Raw genomic sequence first — 23,449 nt, 5'->3', positions numbered from 1 at the left:
CTCTAAACTGATAATATGAAAATGTCACATTTACATCAATTAGTCACTGCATATTTTTTTTATAAAATTATACATACATTAGTCTTTGCATAATTCCTTTATCCTTTTTTAATTAGAAGCATAGTAAACGTAATCTTTAAAAATTATTGTTAAATGATTTATTGAAGCATTAAATATGGAAATGTTCCTCTTTACAGTGGTCAGGAAATTGTCATAAATAAATTTATTTGGGAAAATATTTCCTTCATAGAGACTCTTGCAACCTCCTGCAGCTGAGATAAAATTTATAATGACCTCTTAACAGTGGAACCCTTTGCATTAACAGTGTGTGCATTAAGCGGGCAGTTAGATTATATAATATTGTACTGTATATTTTTTTTCTATCAGATTGGCTTGTTTTTTAGGCTTAGTATTCTAAAACTGTGGTTCTGGATATACACCATCACCTGCGCATTTCCAAAGTTTACAGCCTGGAGATGCTTAATTGTAAAATGCGTAGGGAATGTTTGTAGCCCTGAAGTGGCATCAGATGCAGCTGCCGGTAGAGGGAATATCTCCCAAACCACAGTGGTCCACGTGTGGTACCTTTTGGTTATACTATTTGTGCAGACGTGGTTCCAATAAAGGAAAGGATTCTTGTACAGATAGTCACAGATATTACATTCAGCCACACGCATTTCACACTTGTTTATGTGAGTCTTCTGAGCTTTAGAACTCTCTCTTCATCTCAATAGAGCCGGTTGTGAAAGTGGAGGCCACCTCCTCCAGCTCAGTCAGTGTCCTTATTGTGGTTTCTGCTACTATCGTCTTCTTCTTGGTGATCATCATCATTATTGTCACCTACCGAATGAAAGCCCCTTCCAAGAAGACAATGAACACGCCAACTGTGCAAAAGGTCTCTAAATTTCCACTGAAGCGACAGGTAACAGAAAGTAGATACAAGATTACTATGACTCTTCTCTCTATCCTCTATCTTGCCTATCCCACCAACCAACTTCAGGTCCATTGCCTCAGGAGGTCTTCTGTAAATCTGGCCAGTGGGGCTACATCTGTTTAATCCAGTGCTATTCCTTCATCTTAAATAATGCATCTTACTACAGTTACCTTTAATGTTATTTACCGTTTTTCATTATTAAAATTATGTTTGTTAAAAAATGTTTACATTTTGTAAGGGAAAAGCTTAGTCTAATGCTCCCTGCAGCCTCCAAACCATGTACGTCTACTTTGATCCCTGACAGGGTAATATAGTCATTGTTATAGGCAACTTGTGTTTCGAGCTGTTGTGGAACTGCAAGACTCTGCATCCCTTCCCCCCAAGTTTTTGCATTTAACCTTATTTTAACCTATATGGATTCAATAAATATTCAGGACTCTAGAATCTGATGATAGCTAAAAGATATACTAGGACAGATCAACCACAGAGGTCATATATCCAGTTGTACATAAACGGCGGTATGTAATGGAGTCCAAGATTGCCGGAAGTGCGGGATGTCAGCCGAATGGTTTTGACTTGCAAGTAATTGCCCCTTTAAAAAATGCCTGAGATCGGCTGACATCCCGCACTTCCGGCAATCTTTGACTCCATTACATACCGCCGTTGATGTACAACTTGGATATATGACCTGTGTGGTTGATCTGTCCTAGTATACCTGTGGTTTCCTGATTTATAGTTGGCCTACAGAGGTGCATCGGGAATGATTTCATGTCTCTGGCCATAACTCTTAATTAAAAGTGTCAGATCTGTTATTCTAGATGTGTGTTGTCTGTTACCTGGTATTATAAGCTGGTAGTGCCTGGTACCTGTTATTCTAAGTGGGTTGTGTCCGATAACTAATGTTCTAAGCAGATTGTTACCTGTTGTTCTAAGGTTGTGTCCGATACCTGTTTTCCTGTTCTCTATATCACTTTCTGCAGTTTCTGAGCCTTGCCATGCCCCCGTTGATGACTGGATCCGGTCTCTAGGTCGACAGTAACTAGGTCGACATGCGAGAGGTCGACCACTATTGGTCGACAGGGTCTCTAGGTCGATATGTTCTAGGGCGACAGGTCAAAAGGTCGACATGAGTTTTTCACGATTTCTTTTCTTTTTTTAAACCTTTCCATACTTAACGATCCACGTGGACTACAATTGGAACGGTAATCTTGCCCGAAGCATGGTGAGCGAAGCGAGCCATGGGAGGGGACATGGTGCACTAATTGGGGTTCCCGGTCACTCTATGAAGAAAACTACACCAAAAAACATAAAAAACTCATGTCGACCTTTTAACCTGTCGAGCTAAAAACCCTGTCGACCTAGAGACCCTGTTGACCTAGTTACTGTCGACCAATAGTGGTCGACCTAGTTACTATCTACCTTCCATACCACATCCGTCAAGTACGTACGTACGTACGTACGTACGTACGTACGTACGTACGTACATACATACATAACTTCACGTATAGACTGTGCCACTAGTTGCTCTTGCAAGACAACGTGTTACGACGCTCACAACTCAACAAGACTGGAGGGTGCAATAGGTGGGAATAACGTGATTGTAATGAAATCCGTGTCAATGGCATCCAAAAAAAAACGAAACCATTATAAGCTTTGCAAACATATTTACTCACAGAAGAATTATTTTTGCACTTTTGTCCCTTTTGTATGTGTCTAATGTAAACATTAAGGGAACATGAGAAATATATAGTCTTTATTTTTGAACTGAGACTTGTGACTGCGGCCCAGATTTATCAAGCCTTGGAGAGTGATAAAGTACCAATCAGTCAGCTCCTAACTGTCCTTTTTCAAACACAGCCTATAAGATGACAGTTAGGAGCTGATTGGTTAGTTGGTTCTTTATCACCGTGCAATTTATCACTCTCCAAGGCTTGATAAATCTGGGCCAAAATCTGTTTCCAGAAGGCTTTTACTGTATTTTATTCTTTTATATAAAGCGGGAACGTTTTTCGCGTTTCTTTTAGCTCACCCAAATGTTATGTTGCTCTGTATAAAATACCAGGATGAATGCTGCCATTTCCTAAGACTGCGTAACATGGGCAGCAGCCTTCCGGCTGAACCTGTACCTGTTATTGCAGCCAACCCTGATTTATGAAACTGCTCTTTTTAATAAATGCAAATGATGAGGTTATTCAAAGTGTTTATACATTTTCCTTTTCCTTTTTCTTTTTTTTTTACATTGCACTTGATTTCTTTTTCCATATTTCTCCTTCAGACTGCACGGTCACGTCTCTTTAAAATGTCTCTGCTTTGTCCACACTTACTATCATGCAGCTTTTCTAACGTGTACCTACTTTATTTGTTTGTGTCATCTACCTTTCGGATGTGTGGGATATACTGACCAGATCCTTTTATCTGTGCCATCAATGGGACGACCGGGCAGTGAAATGTTTTGTGTGATCAGAGTGAACTGTGGAACATATGTTGCAATGTGTTAGTTGTCATCCCAGTAACCTTGGAGGTGCACAATTCCCCGAACATGCTGTGTGGCTCATTATAATGATAGTAATGACATTTAAATGTATTCCTAGCCAGAGAAAAATAATGGTGATGAGTTTATTTAATTTACATATTGACGGCAATAAGATTCTTGAAGAAAGAAAGAAAAAGAAAAAACAGAGCACTTTAAACCCTTTCCTCTCCAGAAAAAACCTTGCTAGATTATTTGTTTTAACTTCTCTAAATCCTTTACCTCCTCCTTTTTCTTGAGGTTTTTTTTTTTTAACCTAAGCGCAGCAGTCGACAATAATGCACCTTCATTTTCTTTATTTTAAGCAGGTGTCTCTGGAGTCCAATTCTTCAATGAATTCCAACACCCCCCTGGTGAGAATTACCCACTTGTCCTCCACGGATGGGACGATGTTGGCCAATGTTTCGGAGCTCGGGCTGCCAGCTGACCCAAAGTGGGAATTGCCAAGAACTCGGTGCGTACGAGTCTTCCCTGTGTAACGTTTTGTCGGAAGGAATTGTTTTGTTAAATACTTACGTGTGTTCTCTTTCTGTTAGGTTGACCTTAGGGAAGCCCTTGGGTGAAGGATGCTTTGGTCAAGTGGTGATGGCTGAAGCGATCGGTATTGATAAGGATAAGCCAAACAAAGCCTCAACCGTAGCCGTGAAAATGTTGAAAGGTAACGTCACACGGGGCATTGTAAAATCTTAAAGCACCATCTTCTAGGTTGTTTCTTAAAGATGAACATATCTCTAACTTCTGGTTTGCAGATGATGCCACTGATAAAGACCTCTCGGACCTAGTCTCTGAAATGGAAATGATGAAGATGATCGGAAAGCATAAAAATATTATTAATCTCCTGGGTGCCTGCACACAAGATGGTATGTTTGTGTATAAGGCTGCTGTAAAGACATTATGGGCGGTATTCAATTCTTTCCGCCCCCTTCCACACCCGTTCTGTTTTTGCTGATGGGCGTGGTATCATAATTTCAGCTCGCTACCCCCCAGGGTAGGGAGGCGCCCTAACCCTTTATAAAACTAAACCTGATTACTATGGGCACGATATGTGCGATAACTGGTATCACTTTAGAAAGAAGATTGGGCGTGATAAATCATTTGAATATCGCCCCATGTGTCTATGTGTAAGGGGGCTGTAACAAATATATCTTCAACCGAAAAGTATGTGTTAGAGACGTGTTTTGTTGTCTCCGTCCTCCATATGAATAGATAACTTTCACGCGTCTCCGTCTTGGGTTATCTTGCTTTCAGAGTTTGTGTGAACAATTACACCAAAAATCTGCCTTGCCCTCTTAAAAAAAAATAAAAAAAAATAAAATCCCACATCAGATGTAACTATTGAAAATTAAGTTTGTTGAGTATTTGAATTGATCAGGTGTATTCTCAAGATGTGTTGTAGTCCATAAAACCGCTGCCTCGCAATATGGGGACACTTTTTACTTGACCGCTGATAGCAAATGCCTCTTTGACTATATAGACATCTTTCTAGATGTGTAACTTTTCCCAGTTTAGAAACTGGGGTTTTGAGAACTGAAGAAAACTTTAGTTCATGACCTTCTCCCTTCACGGAGGCCTCTTTCCGTGCGACTAGCGAGGCTGTCTGAATTTATCAGAGGCACCTTGCTTTGCATTTTGATAAATGATGTATAATAAAGGAAATCCGGGATTTTATGTTAGCATTGATGATAAATGAACGCGTCCAAGACAGCAGCCGCTTAATGACTAGGTACAGACTACAGGAAAAGTGTGGCAGAACATGATGTTAAGCTGCCAAAGAGCAAGTTATGTGTAATCTAAGTAGAGGATGGCGGTGTGCATAGAATATCGTACTCTTCCCGGGAAACCAAATGATCAGGCACATCCTGTAAACAAGGTGCTGTCTAAACCGCCGGCCCAGCAGTCATTCACACTGCATTCCAGGTAACTAGGTTGGAACTTATCAGTTGTTGAGATGGTACTGGACTTCATTGTAGGACAAATTAGATACCACTGTGAAAAGTAAAAACAGAAGGAAACCTTTCCACCATCTCCCAGCAGTAGTAGTAACCAGAAACCCCTGAGTCTACCAGAAATGTGACTGGTCTGTAGTTAGTGAAACGCTCTGTTTCTGTAAACTTGGGGCCCGCTTCAGACCCGTATTGCTGCTTAGCGGGCAATCAGCGATTAACTGCGCATGCCTATGCACCGCAGTGCACACGCTTGTCGGCAAACAGGCATCGCCGGACAGCGACAGGCTGGTGCGAAAATTGCAATCGCACAGCCATTCGCATGCTGATTGACAGGAGGAGGGCGTTTGTGGGTGGTAAGTGACCGTTTTCTGGGAGTGTCAGGGAAAACACAGGCGTGCCCAAGCGTTTTCAGGGAGGGTGTGTGATGTTGGTTCCAGCCTGTTCTCATCACACTGTAGGAGTAAGTCCTGGGCTGCGCACACACTGCACACACTGGTAAAAACCATTCACTGGTGAGTGAGGTGCGAACGGATTTGCAGCTGTCCGCTGACTGAGGGATTTTTTTAGCTGCCCGGCGTACACATAGGATCGCACACTTGCACGGCGAATATACACTCCCCTTGGGTGGCGACTATCTGATCGCAGGACAAACAATTTTAGCAGCCCAGCGATCAGGTCTGAATTAGGCACCCTAAATAATTACGTCAGACAATAACAAAGTGGAAATGAAAAACAAGTGTACTTTTTTAAGCAATTCTATCCCATATGACACAGGACTGCAAACTCTGTCCTCAGGACCCCACACGGTGCATGTTTTGCAGGTCTCACAGAATCACAAGTGACATAATTAGCTCCACCTGTGGACCTTCTAAAATGTGTCTGTGAGTAATTAATACACCTGTGCACCTGCTGGGTTACCTGCAAAACATGCACTGTGTGGGGTAATGAGGACCGAGTTTGCAGACCTATGCCATCTGCAGATGCAATTGTGAGGCTGATGATGTCCTCACCACAAGGTAGTAACAATAATGTCTCGGCCCATGTAGACACACTTCTGCGGTTGGCTGAACAATGATGAATATCACTGTTCATGGAAACTCTTTTGCAACCGCCACTAGTTGTCACTTGAGATATTGTAAGGTATAACTCAGAGGTTCTCAAACTCGGTCCTCGTGGGCCCACACAGTGCATGTTTTGCAGGTAACCCAGCAGGTGCACAGGTGTATTAATTACTCACTGACACATTTTAAAAGGTCCACAGGTGGAGCTAATTATTTCACTTGTGATTCTGTGAGGAGACCTGCAAAACATGCACTGTGTGGGCCCACGAGGACCAAGTTTGAGAACCTCTGGTATAACTACTATACTCACAGAGAGCCGAGGCTGTGTTTGTACAAATTCCATAGCGTACTGTATGTGTGGTGTGTGGTTTTCAGTGCTTGCGTTTGTGGTGTAACTTGTTGTTCCTACCTACTCTTCTGTTGTAGGTCCCCTCTATGTCTTGGTGGAATATGCATCAAAAGGGAACCTTAGGGAGTATTTAAGGGCTCGTCGTCCCCCCGGAATGGACTATTCATTTGACACCTGCAAGATCCCAGCCGAGCAGCTGACTTTCAAGGATTTGGTCTCTTGTGCTTACCAGGTCGCCCGCGGGATGGAATATCTGGCCTCTCAAAAAGTACGCTTACGTTGAGCTTGGTTCCTTCACCAATTGCTGGGGTCCTCTTGGTACAGAGTATTCTCACCTTCAGACCGTTTTGTTACCACTGTTCCCCTGCCCCATTGCAGTGGTGCCCAATCAATATTTAACTATAACTAATAGGATACTCTGGGCAGATGTATTAAGCCTGGAGAAGGGATATAGAAGTGATAAAGCGGTGATAAGTGGAAGGTGATAACGCACCAGCCAGTCAGCTCAGTCAGTAATTTTTCAAATCCGTAATGATTGGCAGGTGCGTTATCACCTTGCACTTATCACTGCTTTATCACTTCTCCAGGTTAACACATCTGCCTCAGTATTTTCATACTGCTTATTGTCCTTTAAAACTAAACTTACAGCTTGGCCACTACGAGCTGTGTTATGTATCTATCTCTGTTTCCATTCAGCAGCATGTTCTTGTGTTAGTGACCAGAAATATAATCGCTCTGGGTGAAATGACCTAAATAATCTTGAAAGCTCATAATCTGGACCTTCTCCGTTAGCTAATAAAGGAATCAATCTCTGGTGCTCCCACTTTGGGCACAGATTAATTTATCAAAGCTGGATATTGTTTTGCATGTGTGGCTTAATTATTCTAATAATGAAAACAGACCACACACTGGGATGTCCGCACTTCGTTCTTTTCCTGAAATTCTCCCCTGATGAACCAGTGATCAACAGGGCACTACAGTAGTCCTGTTTTGTAAGCGCAGCATCCGTCATTGAGGGCTTTGGGAGGGGTACTGCAGAGGTTTCCATCCACCCGTTGTCCTCTGCGTGAGCACACAGCAGGGAGAGAGTGAGAGGCTGTGACATCGCTGGCACGTAGCGCCTGGGGTTTTCTATATCACAGCTCTGCAGCATCAGATGCTGACGGCAAGGCTAATTGTGCGAGTTGTCAGAACAGGGTGACTTTTATCATAACCTACAAGTTGCAAGCTTTTTGCTGTTTACTGGGGGACTCTCGGCAAAATGATTATTTTAATACTAAGACACCTTGATCTAAGCTAGTGCAGTCAGAGTTTCTGCCCTGCTGTACTGTATAGAGTCTCTTCTCTAAGGGGTCTATTTACTAAGCCTTGGATGGAGATAAAGGGGTGTATTCACTTAGCGCCGTTTTCTTCGGCTAGCCAAAAACACAGCACTAATTCGACATTAGTGTATTCAATTGCGGGCGTTTTTGCCCATTTTGGAGTCACTTTTCACCCATGCATTTTTGTTTTTTTGTGGACGTATTGGCATTGGCGAAAATGAACCCAAAAAACTGGCGAAAACACCTGCAAATTCGCCAATCCATGTGGTTTTCGTCCATGGCTGTTTTTTCCTCCAGTCGAAAAAACAGCACGGGCATTGAATAGGTCGAATGTAAATTCGACCTATAAACAGCCGAAAAGTGGCATTTTTCGCCTGGACGAAAGAACAGTCACTAAATGAATACGCCCCAAAGTGGACGGAGATAAAGTAGCAGCCATTCACCTCCTAACTGCCATGTCGCAGGTTGGGTTTGAAAAATGACAGTTAGGAGCTGATTGGCTGGTACTTTATCTCCGTGCACTTATTCTCCATCCAAGGCATAGTAAATAGACCCCTTAGTGGTCTATTCATGAAGCAGTGAAAAGAGTGGAGAAGTGAGCCAGTGGAGAGGTTGCCTATGGCAACCAATCAGCGGTTCTGTATAATTTTATAGTATGCAAATTATAAATGTTACGTCAATGCTGGTTGGTTGCCATGGGCAACTTCTCCACTGGCTCACTTCTCCACACTTTTTTCACTATTTCATGAATAGACCCCTTACTGAACCAGCGGTCACAGTAGCTTCTAGGCCAAGGTGTCTAAAGGGGTTCACTACAATATGCCGGCGGTCGGGCTCCCGGCGACCAGCATACCGGCGCCGGGAGCCCGACCGCCGGCTTACCAACAGTGTGGCGAGCGCAAATGAGCCCCTTGCGGGCTCGCTGCGCTCGCCACGCTACGGGCACGGTGGCCACACTATTTTATTCTCCCTCCAGGGGGGTCGTGGACCCCCACGAGGGAGAATAAGTGTCGGTATGCCGGCTGTCGGGATCCCGGCGCCGGGATCCCGTCAGTCGGCATACAGAAGACCACCCGTCTAGAGAACTTTGACTGCCAGTGTTTCTAAAGGCCAGGTGTCGATAGAAGCCGATATAACTAACCTTTGGCATAATAGGGGCAGATGTACTAAGCCTTGTAGAGAGATAAAGTGTAGAGAGAGCACCTACCAACCAACCAGCTCCTAACTTTCATTTTCCGAACACAGCCCGTACCATGGCATTAGGAGCTGATTGGCTGGCACTTTATCTCCGTCCACTTTATCTCTCTCCAATGCTTAGTAAATAGACTCCTTAATCTCTCGCCACTTTATCACTTTCCAAGGCTTGGTCAATCTCCCCCTATATGTTAAAGAAAACAATGTAGAGATCATCACTTTTAATGATCTCACCTTTTTTTTAGCGGCAATACTGGATGTTCTGCCTGCTATAGCAAAGAGGACGTATAGAGATTTATGCCCTGTGATTTGTGTGTATGCCAATCTGCCAGGGCAGGCTGTCTCATGCACTGTGCTTTTCTCCCATGCAGTGCATCCACAGAGACCTGGCAGCCAGGAATGTGCTGGTCACAGATGATAATGTGATGAAAATTGCAGATTTTGGGCTGGCCAGAGACATTCACAACATTGACTACTACAAGAAGACCACAAATGTGAGTAGCTGGGGTGACAGACGGGTTTTATGGATTTGTGTTTCGGACATACTGTTATAGCCGAAATAGAGATACCGTAATATTACATTTTTCATGTATAAAATTGGACATTGTTCCAGTGCAGTTTGTGCATTTGTAATGACCACGATCTTGTGGTGGAACCCTGGCGCCTGGAGGCAATATTATCTGCTTCTGCCTCACCCTGTCTTGGGGCAATATCATCCAAACCTGATTAGAAGACTCCCCTATTCATCCCTGGCTTGAAGGGGTGTGTACTCAGAGCATGTAAATGGTTCTTGTGTTGTCTCTCTTATTCTACAGAGAGTGCGCACTGCAGAACTTCAAAGATGCCGCATTCCATCCCCCCTTCTTGGTCCACTTCCATTACCTCCCGGAGTTACACCACTGCCATCAGAAATGAAGGCATCATATATTTGCAGGACCTGTTTGCATAGGACCAAAGGCTGTAATCAGTCTCGCTGGTATTTGGGCAGTGATTTGGATTTGGTCCTCCACTGTATTTGTTTCTCATCAAAAGATAATGATGAACTGTAAAGACACCTGGAAGCTTTTTGTTTGGTGGCACTGATGAGTGATCGGATGCCTCAGTGTGTATTGTGGGGCCAGACTGTTCACATCAAAAATTATATTACCGTACATGCTCCTCGAAACTTAATGGGGTCATTCGGTGTGTTCCCTTACACTGACGAATAGGATATAATTAAGTGAATGCTTTGGCTAAAGATGACATTACGTCATTTATCGGGAATATATTCTGTTTCTAGACACCAGGGGGTAAATTTACTAAGATGGGAGTTCTATTTAAGATGGGATGTTGCCCATAGTTACCAATCAGATTCCAGGTATCATCTTCTAGAAGGTGCTAGATAAATGAGAAATAGAATCTGATTGGTTGCTATGGGCAACATCCCATCTTAAATAGAACTCCCATCTTAGTAAATTTACCCCCAGAAGAGATGATTTGCATGTATATAGGGGTAAATACAGTATATGCATTATTGTAACGTAAAAGCTGAGATCTTTTATTTATAGAGAAAAAAAGATGAACTGTTTAGCATTCCCTATTATTATGAGAAGAGCACAGTACATACCATGACACTTTTCTGCTCCAAAGTGGTGCCTGTTATTGAATAGCTGTTCATTGTTCCGTTGTGGTACATGCGGGCCGAATAGATGCTGGCAGGGGATTGCACGCAGGGATGCTGAGGCTTCAGGGATTAATGTTTCACCGGATGGGGTGGGAGGGAGTCTCCCCTTGTTATTGGGAATGTTTACCCATCGCCATTCTCTTAACCTAGGATGCAGCTGAAGTCAGCGGTCACCAGTGAATGTTGTAGACAGGGGGATTAGGAGGGACGATAGGACGGTGACAGTGTGGCTGCGCAATTTGTGCTGATGGCACAGTCTCTTTTTGTCTTCCCAATTACAGGGTCGGCTGCCTGTGAAATGGATGGCTCCGGAAGCATTGTTTGACCGTGTCTACACGCACCAGAGCGATGTGTAAGGATTAGCATGTTCCCCTCACAGACACAAAAATGCACTAGTCTGGGCCTAAGCACACTGCAATGAAAAAAACAAATCTAATGTCATTATTGAATTAATATGCTGGCTTAAACATAGACTAATGGAATGTCAGTGACCGGGGCGGCGGCCATCTTTTTGGCTGAATCACTCTTCATGTGCATCTAGTGACATCCTGTTTTTAGCATTTATTGTGGGCACATTAATAATGTAATACTTGCTATACTGTTCCCTCATAGCTGCTTTTCCGGGCTCAGCGTTCTTGTATTTAAAATCTAAACCAACTAATTACACTGCATTGCTATAAGTATGTGGACACCTCTTGTAATTAGCGTGTTTAGCCTTTAGCTGCGCCCATTGCTAGCAGCTGTATAATGTCACACATGCAGTCTGCATGATCAAGTATTAGCCTTAGCGAAGAGCTCAGTGGCTTCAGCGTGGCACTGTCATCACGTGCCACTCTATCAAGTCCGTTTAGGGTTGCCCTGGTCAAGTGTAAGAGCTGTTGTGGAAACATCTAGAAGCAAGAATAATGAATGACAAAATGGTTGGCCACACAAGCTCGAGAGTACGACCGCCGAGTGTTGAAGCGCTCACTGAGGAGTTCTAAACAGCCTCTAGTAGCAACACTGGCGCAATAGCTGTTTGACAGGGTATTCATGGATTGGGTATCTGTGACCGGGCAGCTGCACACAATTCTGGGATCACATGTGCAGGCCAAATGTTTACTAGTGTGGTATAAATGCATCGCTATTGGAGGCCATAGGCTGTTTGCCATGGTTTGGCCTGGCTCCCATAGTCCCAGTGAAGGGAAATCTTAATGCTACAGCATATTATGAATTCTAGTATAACAGTTTGGCGTGGGCCATTTCCTGTTTCAACATGTTAACACCATGTGCAAGCAAGATCCATTATAAAAATTAGTTCATGGAGTTCAGTGTGGGATAACGTGATTGGCCTGCACAGCGCCCAGACCTCAAACCCATCGCGCTCCTTTGGGATGATCGAGAACGTTTCCTGTGAGCAAGGCCTTATTGTCCAGCATCTGTGCCCGGCCTCCCTAATGCTCTTGTTGCCAAACAGTTGCCTGCAGCCATCTTGTGGCAGAACTCCCAGGAGAGTAGATGCTCTTATAGCAGCAAAGGAGGAACCATCTCCATATTAATACAGATTTGTCCATATACACCTATACTCAAATTGAGCCAAAGAGCCCCGTTTTGCGTACCACGGATTCTGCGACTAAGTGATGTAGTGCATCTCGCCACTCGTCTCAGTCGCATCGCTAATACAACATTATTACAATGGGGGTCATTCCGAGTTGATCGTAGCTGTCCTAAATGTAGCACAGCTACGATCAGACACTCAGACATGCGGGGGGGACACTCAGCACAGGGCTAGTCCGCCCGACATGTCAGTGACGTCGTGTCCCCCCTCCCCGCAGAGGTACAAAAGCGCGATGCTTTTGCATTTCAGGAGTACCTCCCGGCCAGCGCAGCTCCTGCGGCTGGCCGGGAGAACCGCTTCGCTGCCCAGGTCGCAGCGGCTGCGTGAGAAGTCACGCAGCTGCCGCAGCCCCCCCACAACAGTCTGGCCACACCTGCGTTGGCCGGACCGCGCCCCCTAAACAGCGGCTTAACGCCGCCGTCCAGCCCCCTCCCGCCCAGTGACCACCTCTGTCTGTCAATCAGGCAGAGGCGATCGTCAGGCAGCGACGCCCTTCGGCTGTCTGGCATGCGCAGAACCTGCAGCGTGCGATCGGGTCAGAATGACCCCCACTGAACGGGTGTCCCGACACTGTCGCTGGGACTGCATGAAGCTGCTGTGCGCGACTGTACCTGTGTAAACAGGCAAAAGACAGAGGTCAGATAAGAGTGCGCCGCACATCATTGTGTTTAATATGCAACTTTCTCTGACGTCCTAGTGGATGCTGGGGACTCCGTCAGGACCATGGGGATATAGCGGCTCCGCAGGAGACAGGGCACAATAATAAAAGCTTTAGGATCAGGTGGTGTGCACTGGCTCCTCCCCCTATGACCCTCCTCCAAGCCTCAGTTAGATTTTTGTGCCCGACGAGAAGGGTGCAATCTAGGTGGCTCTCCTGAGCTGCTTAGAATAAAAGTTTAAGTTAGGTTTTTTATTTTCAGTGAGTCCTGCTGGCAACAGGCTCACTGCTACGAGGGACTTAGGGGAGAGAAGAAAACTCACCTGCGTGCAGGATGGATTTGCTTCTTAGGCTACTGGACACCATTAGCTCCAGAGGGAGTCGGAACACAGGTCTCACCCTGGGGTTCGTCCCGGAGCCGTGCCGCCGACCCCCCTTGCAGATGCCGAAGTTGAAGAGGTCCAGAAACAGGCGGCAGAAGACTTTCAGTCTTCATAAGGTAGCGCACAGCACTGCAGCTGTGCGCCATTGTTGTCAGCACACTTCACCAACAGTCACCAACTGTCACTGAGGGTGCAGGGCGCTGGGGGGGCGCCCTGGGCAGCAATGTATAATACCTTTTTATGGCTAAAATACATCACATATAGCCCTTGAGGCTATATGGATGTATTTAACCCCTGCCAGATCTCACAAACTCCGGGAGAAGAGCCCGCCGAAAAGGGGGCGGGGCCTATTCTCCTCAGCACACGGCGCCATTTTCCTGCTCAGCTCTGCTGTGAGGAAGGCTCCCAGGCTCTCCCCTGCACTGCACTACAGAAACAGGGTTAAAACAGAGAGGGGGGGCACTTATTTGGCGATATGATTACATATATAAAAATGCTATAAGGGAAAACACTTGTATAAGGGGTTGTCCCTGTATAATTATAGCGTTTTTGGTGTGTGCTGGCAAACTCTCCCTCTGTCTCCCCAAAGGGCTAGTGGGGTCCTGTCCTCTGTCAGAGCATTCCCTGTGTGTGTGCTGTGTGTCGGTACGTGTGTGTCGACATGTAGGAGGACGATGTTGGTGAGGAGGCGGAGCAAATTGCCTGTATTGGTGATGTCACTCTCTAGGGAGTCGACACTGGAATGGATGGCTTATTTAGGAATTACGTGATAATGTCAACACGCTGTAAGGTCGGTTGACGACATGAGACGGCCGGCAAACAAATTAGTACCTGTCCAGGCGTCTCAGACACCGTCAGGGGCTTGTAAAAACGCCCATTTACCTCAGTCGGTCGACACAGACACAGACACGGACACTGACTCCAGTGTCGACGGTGAAGAAACAAACGTATTTTCCTTTAGGGCCACACGTTTCATGTTAAGGGCAATGAAGGAGGTGTTACATATTTCTGATACTACAAGTACCACAAATAAGGGTATTATGTAGGGTGTGAATAAACTACTTATAGTTTTTCCTGAATCAGATAAATTAAATGAAGTGTGTGATGATACGTGGGTTTCCTCCGATAGAAAATTATTGGCGGTATACCCTTTCCCGCCAGAAGTTAGGGCGAGTTGGGAAACACACCTTAGGGTGAATAAGGCGCTCACACGCTTATAAAAACAAGTGGCGTTACCGTCTCCAGATACGGCAGCCCTCAAGGAGCCAGCTGATAGGAAGCTGAAAAAATATCCTAAAAGTATATACACATATACTGGTGTTATACTACGACCAGCAATCGCCTCAGCCTGGATGTGCAGCGCTGAGGGGGCTTGGTCGGATTTCCTGACTGAAAATATTGATACCCTTGACAGGGACAAGATTTTATTGACTATAGAGCATTTTAAGGATGCATTTCTATATATGCGAGATGCGCAGAGGGATATTTGCATTCTGGCATCAAGAGTAAATGTGATGTCCATATCTGCCAGACGACAGTGGTCAGGTGATGCAGATTCCAGACGGCACATGGAAGTATTGCCGTATAAAGGGGCGGTCCATCGGACCTGGTGGCCATGGCAACAGCTGAAAAATCCACCTTTTGTTACCCCAAGTCACATCTCAGCAGAAAAGGACACAGTCTTTTCAGTCTCAGTCCTTTCGTCCCCATAAGGGCAGGCGGGCAAAAGGGCCAGTCATATCTGCCCAGGGGTAGAGGAAAGGGAAGAAGACTGCAGCAGGCAGCCCATTCCCAGGAACAGAAGCCCTCCACAGCTTCTGCCAAGTCCGCAGCATGACGCTGGGGCCGTACAAGCGGACTCAGGTGCGGTAGGGGGTCATCTCAAGAGTTTCAGCACGCAGTGGGCTCACTCACAAGTGGACTCCTGGATCCTACACGTAGTATCCCAGGTGTACATTGGAAATTCGAGACGTCTCCCCCTCACAAGTTCCTGAAGTCTGCTTTACCAACGTCTCCCTCCGACAGGGAGGCAGTATTGGGAACAATTCACAGGCTGTATTCCCAGCAGGTGATAATCAAAGTACCCCTTCTACAACAAGGGAAGGGGTATTATTCCACACTATATTGTGGTACTGAAGCCAGACGGCTAGGTGAGATCTGAAATATTTGAACACTTACATACAAGCGTTCAAATCAAGATGGAGTCACTCAGAGCAGTGATAGCGAACCAGGAAGAAGGGGACGATATGGTGTCACTGGATATCAGGGACGCTTACCTACATGTCCAAATTTGCCCTTCTCACCAAGGGTACCTCAGGTTCGTGGTACAGAACTGTCACTATCAGTTCAGACGCTGCCGTTTGGATTGTCCACGGCACCCCGGGTCTTTACCAAGGTAATGGCCGAAATGATGATTCTTCTTAAAAGAAATATGGACGCTTTCCTGATAAGGGCAAGGTCCAGAGAACAGTTGGAGGTCGGAGTAGCACTATCTTAAGTAGTTCTACGACAGCACGAGTGGATTCTAAATATTCCAAAATCGCAGTTTTTTCCGACGACACGTCTACTGTTCCTAGGGATGATTCTGGACACAGTCCAAAAAAGGATGTTTTCTCCCGGAGAAGAAAGCCAGGGAGTTATCCGAGCTAGTCAGGAACCTCCTAAAACCAGGAAAAGTATCAGTGCATCATTGCACAAGGATCCTGTGAAAAATGGTGGTTTCTTACAAAGCGATCCCATTCGGTAGATTTCACGCAAGAACCTTTACGTGGGATCTGCTGGAAAAATGGTCCGGATCGCATCTTCAGATGCATCAGCGGATAACCCTGTCTCCAAGGACAAGGGTGTTTCTTCTGCGGTGGCTGCAGAGTGCTCATCTATGAAAGGGCCGCAGATTCGGCATTCAGGACTGGGTCCTGGTGACCACGGATGCCAGCCTGAGTGGCTGGGGAGCAGTCACACAAGGAAAAAATTTCCAGAGAGTGTGATCGAGTCTGGAGACTTCTCTCCACATAAATATACTGGAGCTAAGGGCAATTTACAATGCTCTAAGCTTAGCAAGACCTCTGCTTCAAGGTCAGCCGGTATTGATCCAGTGGGACAACATCACGGCAGTCGCCCACGTAAACAGACAGGGCGGCACAAGAAGCAGGAGGGAAATGGCAGAAACTGCAAGGATTCTTCGCTGGGCGAAAAATCATGTGATAACACTCTCAGCAGTGTTCATTCCGGGAGTGGAAAACTGGGAAGCAGACTTCCTCAGCAGGCATGACCTCCACCCGGGAGAGTGGGGACTTCATCGGGAAGTCTTCCACATGATTGTAAACCGTTGTGAAAAACCAAAGGTGGACATGATGGCGTCCCGCCTGAACAAAAAACTAGATATTGCGCCAGGTCAAGGGACCCTCAGGCAATAGCGGTGGACGCTCTGGTAACACTGTGGATGTACCAGTCAGAGTATGTGTTCCCTCCTATGCCTCTCATACAAAAAGTACTGAGAATCATAAGAGGGAGATGAGTAAGAATGATACTCGTGGTTCCGGATTGGCCAAGAAGGACTTGGTACCCGAAACTTCAAGAGATGTTCACGGAAGACCCGTGGCCTCTACCTTTAAGAAAGGACCTGCTCCAGCAGGAGCCTTGTCTGTTCCAAGACTTGCCGCGTTTGACGGCATGGCGGTTGAACGCCGGATCCTGAAAGGGCATTCCAGATGAAGTCATCCCTACCCTGGTCGAAGACAGGAAGGATGTAACCGCAAAACATTTTCACCGCATTTGGCGAAGATATGTTGCGTGGTGTGAGGCCAAGAAGGCCCCTACAGAGGAATTCCAACTGGGTCGTTTCCTACATTTCCTGAAAACAGGACTGTCTATGGGCCTAAAATTAGGGTTCATTAAGGTTCAAATTTCGGCCCTGTCGAATTTCTTCCAGAAAGAACTGGCTTTAGTGCCTGACGTTCAGATGTTTGTAAAAGGGGTACTGCATATACAGCCTCCTTTTGTGCCCCAGTGGCACCTTGGGATCTCAATGTTGTTTTGAGTTTCCTAAAGTCACATTGGTTTGAACCACTCACCACTGTGGACTTAGCATCGTCACCTTCCATGTGAGATATTTTATTAGCCCTGGCTTCAGCCAGGCGTGTGTCAGAATTGGCGGCTTTATCATATATAAAGCCCTTACTTAATTTTTCATTCTGACAGGGCAGAATTCAGGACTCGTCCTCAATTTCTCCTTAAGGTGTTTTCTGTTTTTCACATGAACCAACCTATTGTGGTACCTGCGGGTACTAGGGACTTGGAGGACTCCAAGTTACTTGACGTTGTCAGGGCCCTGAAAAATATGTTTCCAGGAAGGCTGGAGTCAGAAAATCTGACTCGCTGTTTAGCCTGTATGCACCCAACAAGATGGGTGCTCCTGCTTCTAAGCAGACGATTGCTCGCTGGATTTGTAATACAATTCAGTTTACACATTCTGTGGCAGGCCTGCCACAGCCAAAATCGGTAAAAGCCCATTCCAAAAGGAAGGGGGCTCATCTTGGGCGACTGCCCGAGGGGTCTCGGCTTTACAACTTTGCCGAGCAGTTACTTGGTCAGGGGAAAACACGTTTGCTAAATTCTACAAATTTGATACCCTGGCTGAGGAGGACATGGAGTTCTCTCATTCGGTGCTGCAGGGTCATCCGCACTCTCCCGCCCGTTTGGGAGCTTTGGTATAATCCCCATGGTCCTGACGGAGTCCCCAGCATCCACTAGGACGTCAGAGAAAATAAGATTTTACTTACCGATAAATCTATTTCTCGTAGTCCGTAGTGGATGCTGGGCGCCCATCCCAAGTGCGGATTGTCTGCAATACTTGTACATAGTTATTGTTACAAAAATCGGGTTATTCTTGTTGTGAGCCATCTTTTCAGAGGCTCCTTCGTTGTTATCATACTGTTAACTGGGTTCAGATCACAGGTTGTACGGTGTGATTGGTGTGGCTGGTATGAGTCTTACCCGGGATTCAATATCCTTCCTTATTATGCACGCTCGTCCGGGCACAGTATCCTAACTGAGGCTTGGAGGAGGGTCATAGGGGGAGGAGCCAGTGCACACCACCTGATCCTAAAGCTTTTATTATTGTGCCCTGTCTCCTGCGGAGCCGCTATATCCCCATGGTCCTGACGGAGTCCCAAGCATCCACTACGGACTACGAGAAATAGATTTATCGGTAAGTAAAATCTTATTTTATGTAAATTTCTTTGCAACAGATATGCAACTGAAGTGCCTAGAATACTATAAGTAGGCTTACCATAATATCCCTTTAAACCTGGTAACTCATGGATTACACAGGTTCTGGGACTGATTAAAACCAGGTGAAATGCAGGCTTGAAGTCAGCCAGCCCCAGAACCTGTGTAATTCATGAGTGTTCTGGTTTAAAGGGATAGTATGGTAAGTGTAGCTATAAGCTATTGTTTGGGGCTCGCTTTGGGCATGGTGACTTGCTTTGCTCTCCACAGGTTACTATTCCCAATAGATGTCTATGTAGATAGTAAAAGTGCTAGCCCACCGACCTTGCCCCTCCCCCTGACGTCGCGGGTCACATGATGGTAATGTCAGAGGTCCTCTAGCCTATTTGGAGCTAGCATCTACCTTCTGGTAAGGGATGTTGAACAAGCACACATGGGTGTGATGTTAGGGTGTCCACATACCTCTGGCCATGTAGTGTATATACAGAAAACCGCACAGTTCCAGGACCAAAATAAGGGGGAGATGTACTAAGGGGGTCATTCCGAGTTGATCGCTCGCTGCCATCTTCGCAGCGCATCGATCAGGTCTCTACTGCGCATGCGTATGCAATGCGCATGCACGTCGTACAGGTACACAGCGGATCGTTGCTGAGCTATGGATTTAACGAAGAATCCATTTGCAGGGGCGATCGCAAGGAGATTGACAGGAAGAGGGCGTTTGTGGGTGGCATCTGACCATTTTCTGGTAGTGTTTGGAAAAACGCATGCGTGTCCAGACGTTTGCAGGGTGGGTGTCTGACGTCAATTCCGGCACCAAAAAGACTGAAGTGATCGCAAGGGCTGAGTAAGTCCAGACCTACTTAGAAACTGCACAAAATGTTTTTGCACAGCTCGGCTGCACAGGCGTTCGCACACTTGCAAAGCGAAAATACACTCCCCCGTGGGCAGCGACTATGCGTTTGCACAGCTGCTAAACGTAGCTAGCGAGTGATCAACTCGGAATGAGGGCCTAATGGGCCCTACACACTCGGCGATGTGCCGCCGAGCTGCCCGAGCGCCGATACGGGCGACCCGGCGGGCGGGGGCAGTGATGGGGGGAGTGAAGTTTCTTCACTCCCCCCGTTACCCGGCTCCGTAGACGTGCAGGCAAATATGGACGATCTCGTCCATATTGGCCTGCATGCACAGCCGACAGGGCACCAGCGATGAACGAGCGCGGGGCCGTGCATCGTTCATCGCTGGTGCCTCCACACTCAAAGATATGAACGTGATGTCGGCCAATGTGTAGGGCCCATAAGTCATGGAGAGAGATAAAGTACAAGCCCGTAAGCTCCTAACTGCCATATAACAGACATGCAATGGGGCAGATGTATTAAGCCTGGAGAAGTGATAAAGCAGCGATAACGCAGTGCAAGGTGATAACGCACCAGCCAATCAGCTCCAGTATGTAAATTAACAGTTAGGAGCTGATTGGCTGATGCGTTATCACCTTCCACTTATCACTGCTTCATCACTTCTCCATGTTTAATACCTCTGTCCCTGTGGGTTCCATTTACTAAGCCAAGGATGGAGCTACAGTACCAGCCAATCCGCTCCTAGCCATGTCACAGGCTGTGTTTGGAAAATGACAGTTAGGAACCTCTGCTTGGAACTTTATCTACATCCAAGGCTTAGTACATAGACCCCTAAGTTTGAAAAATGACAGGAGCTAGTTGGTTGGTAGTTTGTCTCTGTCCATTTTATCACTCTTCAAGGCTTAGTACATCTGCCCATAAGAGAGGTATTAGCATACTGTAATTAGAGCTATATATTCTCCTGTAATCGGCTAGAGAAAAACACCTTTGCTGCACAAGAGAGGTGATAAGCAGTGAGTGTCCTACCGCAGCGTAATGTGTCATCCATTCAGTCAGTATTAACCTGTTAGTATTCAGAAGGCGTCCTATCTCTAATCATTTTTCATTGACTCTTGAATTGCTGGTTCTAGGCAATAGCTTGGTATTGCTTCTCTCCATTCATGCCCCACGGAGCTGTGTTCCAGCCCAGCCAGTTAGTGCATGAATAATTTGATTTGTTCCATTCAGCAGCGTTAGTGGAAGTCCCAACAAAGAAGGACTTGGGGGTAATGGATGAGCTGTCACTTGTCTGATTAAATGCTCAGTTTCAGGTTTAGATGTGGTGCCCGGCTTTCTTTGCAAATGAGCAGGATCAGCAGAGTTCTCCAAGTAACTAGTAAAATGGCCCAGGCAATTAGTTCTACTAGAGTTATCTGTGCATGGCTGCACACCAATACACCGCTCCCTCCTCCCAAACAAAGGCTAGCGGGGGAGAGTAGCTTGTGAATATTAAATCTCCATTTCTATTCCCAGATGGTCATTCGGAGTGCTGCTCTGGGAGATCTTTACACTGGGGGGTTCTCCGTACCCTGGGATCCCAGTAGAAGAACTATTTAAACTCTTAAAAGAAGGTCACCGGATGGACAAGCCGGCCAATTGCACCCACGAGCTGTAAGTCGCTGGTCTCTGATGTCTCCATCTGCTGTAGGACTGTGTGGTTGTGTTGGTTTAGGCTTGGATGATGTGTGGCTTGCTGGGATTTGTAGTTCCACAGCAGCTAAAGAGCCTATCTGGTCTACTTTGTAGGCGGCCATATCTGTACATAGAGCACGGTCATGCATCTGCAAATTTGTAAATGATCCGTGTCTTCTTTCCCGCCAGGTACATGATAATGAGAGAGTGCTGGCATGCTGTCCCATCACAGAGGCCGACCTTCAAGCAGCTCGTTGAAGACTTAGACCGAGCGCTTACTCTAACATCTACTGATGTAAGTTCCATGTGTAATCCATTACATAAGGCCTTCCACACCCCTCGCTGGAGGACCTGTACCATTCCGGAGTGCAAGTAGCACCTGTGTGCTGTAAGCCACCACAGTCACTGGGGATCCGGTCTGAAGGTCGACCACTATAGGTCGACAGTCACTAGGTCGACATGTTTTCAAGGTCGACAGGGTTTCTAGGTCTACATGTTCTAGGTCAAAAGGTTTACATGAGTTTTTCACATTTTTTTTTCTTTTTTTGAACTTTTTTATACTTAACGATCCACGTGGACTACGATTGGGAATAGTAAGCTGTGCCGAGCCCAGCTGAAGCGGAGCGAGGCACCTTGCCCGAAGTCATGCAAGGGGACACGGTGCACTAATTGGGCTTCCCGGTCACTGTACGGAGAAAACAACACCAAAAAAACATGAAAAACTCTTGTCGACCTTTTGACCTGTCGACCTAGAAACCCTGTCGACCTAGTGACTGTCGACCTATAGTGGTCGACCTAAACATTGTCGACCTAGACACTGTTGATCTTATGATCCACACCCGTCACTCAGATATGAAGTGTCATTGCACGGGCAACACTGTGGGTTACAGCACATTGGTGCTTTTTGCATCGTGTTCTAAATCTCGGCCCCTAAGTATATTCATTTACTTCTTAATTCTAAAGGGCAAGTTTATTTATATGGTGTTAAATAGGCCCATAGTCACAATGCCACATATCGCTTGCAACTCACACCTAATTGAATTGGCCCCCTAATGCTTTCTATCACTAAAGGGCTCAGGACAGCTCTCCAGCAATCAAATCTCTCTCCCTTGTGTGTCTCTGGCCATGAAATCTCCCCACCCGAAGTGTGTCTCCAGCAATAAAATTTCTCCCCCTTGTCTCCAGCATTCCAATCCCCAACCATTTGCCGTCTTCCCTCTGCTTCTCTCCTCCGCGGCGCGCTCTCTGAAGCAGAGATGATAAGGGCACGCCAGTTTCACAGTGGAAGCTGCAGGAGTGGTTTGGTTGGTATTGGGCTGCACAGGCTTTCTGCTGCCTGTCCTATAATATGTGTGAGAGTGATAAAGTACCAACCTACCGGCTCCTAACTGCCGTGTTACAGGCTGTGTTTGAAAAATGACCGGAGCGAATTGGTTGGTACTGTATCTCTCTTCAGGTTTTGTTACATACAAATGTATCCATTCTCATTGCACCCGCAACTATTCATGGGTGTGTCTGGTTTCCACGATGCATAGGGTTTGCATGGTGCCATCGCTAGTGCGACTTCGCACTCAGGTGCACTAAAATCGCTGCCGCGATGTGTGCAGGCGCATTGCATCAAAGAGAAGGGCAGTTATCTGTATGCCCCACGTCGCTTCCTATAGAGTGTCGCTATGGGAGTTGCTGAGTTCCTCTGGTTGTAAAATCGTGTTTCTTACATACGGAGAACAGTGTATGTGCAGTGGGTTAAGCCCTAAGAAATACGTAGTGACAGTGGATGCTTGTTGTGTATTAGAACTTGCCTGGGGTCCTTCCCTACTTTAATTAATGGACACTAGTGTACAGTATGTGTACCTAGGCCTGATCTAATTAGTCTCCTTCCATTTGCACAGCAGCACTCCGTTATAGCTCTCTGTAGAATGTATGTAAGCAGCGCTTGTCTCTGTGTGTGCTGCAGGTCTGCATCCTAACATTCCCCCAGCCTCCGTACACAAAGGCGCTCTGTGCTGAGGCCGGGGCACCTTGTTTTCTTACATGTAATTGAAGTAATTTGTGTGA

General features: G+C 46.2%; 1 protein-coding gene across 4 annotated transcripts in view; it reads left to right on the top strand.

Annotated features, from left to right (window-relative positions):
- Positions 1 to 23,449, top strand: part of FGFR3 (fibroblast growth factor receptor 3) — a 108,496-nt gene that overhangs the window by 80,556 nt on the left and 4,491 nt on the right. For 2 of the 4 annotated variants that reach the window (XM_063924822.1, XM_063924817.1), the window contains exons 9-17: positions 735 to 922; positions 3,773 to 3,918; positions 4,001 to 4,122; positions 4,214 to 4,324; positions 6,898 to 7,088; positions 9,708 to 9,830; positions 11,281 to 11,351; positions 21,233 to 21,370; positions 21,581 to 21,686. In XM_063924822.1, the coding sequence (XP_063780892.1) occupies positions 735 to 922; positions 3,773 to 3,918; positions 4,001 to 4,122; positions 4,214 to 4,324; positions 6,898 to 7,088; positions 9,708 to 9,830; positions 11,281 to 11,351; positions 21,233 to 21,370; positions 21,581 to 21,686 (1,196 nt within the window). Of the gene's footprint in view, positions 1 to 734; positions 923 to 3,769; positions 3,919 to 4,000; positions 4,123 to 4,213; positions 4,325 to 6,897; positions 7,089 to 9,707; positions 9,831 to 11,280; positions 11,352 to 21,232; positions 21,371 to 21,580; positions 21,687 to 23,449 lie in introns of all 4 variants that reach the window. The other 2 variants (XM_063924819.1, XM_063924811.1) reach the window with 1 other exon arrangement.

The sequence above is a fragment of the Pseudophryne corroboree genome, chromosome 1 (assembly GCF_028390025.1).
Source record: "Pseudophryne corroboree isolate aPseCor3 chromosome 1, aPseCor3.hap2, whole genome shotgun sequence".
NCBI classification, from domain to species: Eukaryota; Metazoa; Chordata; class Amphibia; order Anura; family Myobatrachidae; genus Pseudophryne; species Pseudophryne corroboree.
The sequence above is the reverse complement of the archived record's forward strand: the minus strand, read 5'-3'. Positions and strand labels throughout refer to the sequence as shown.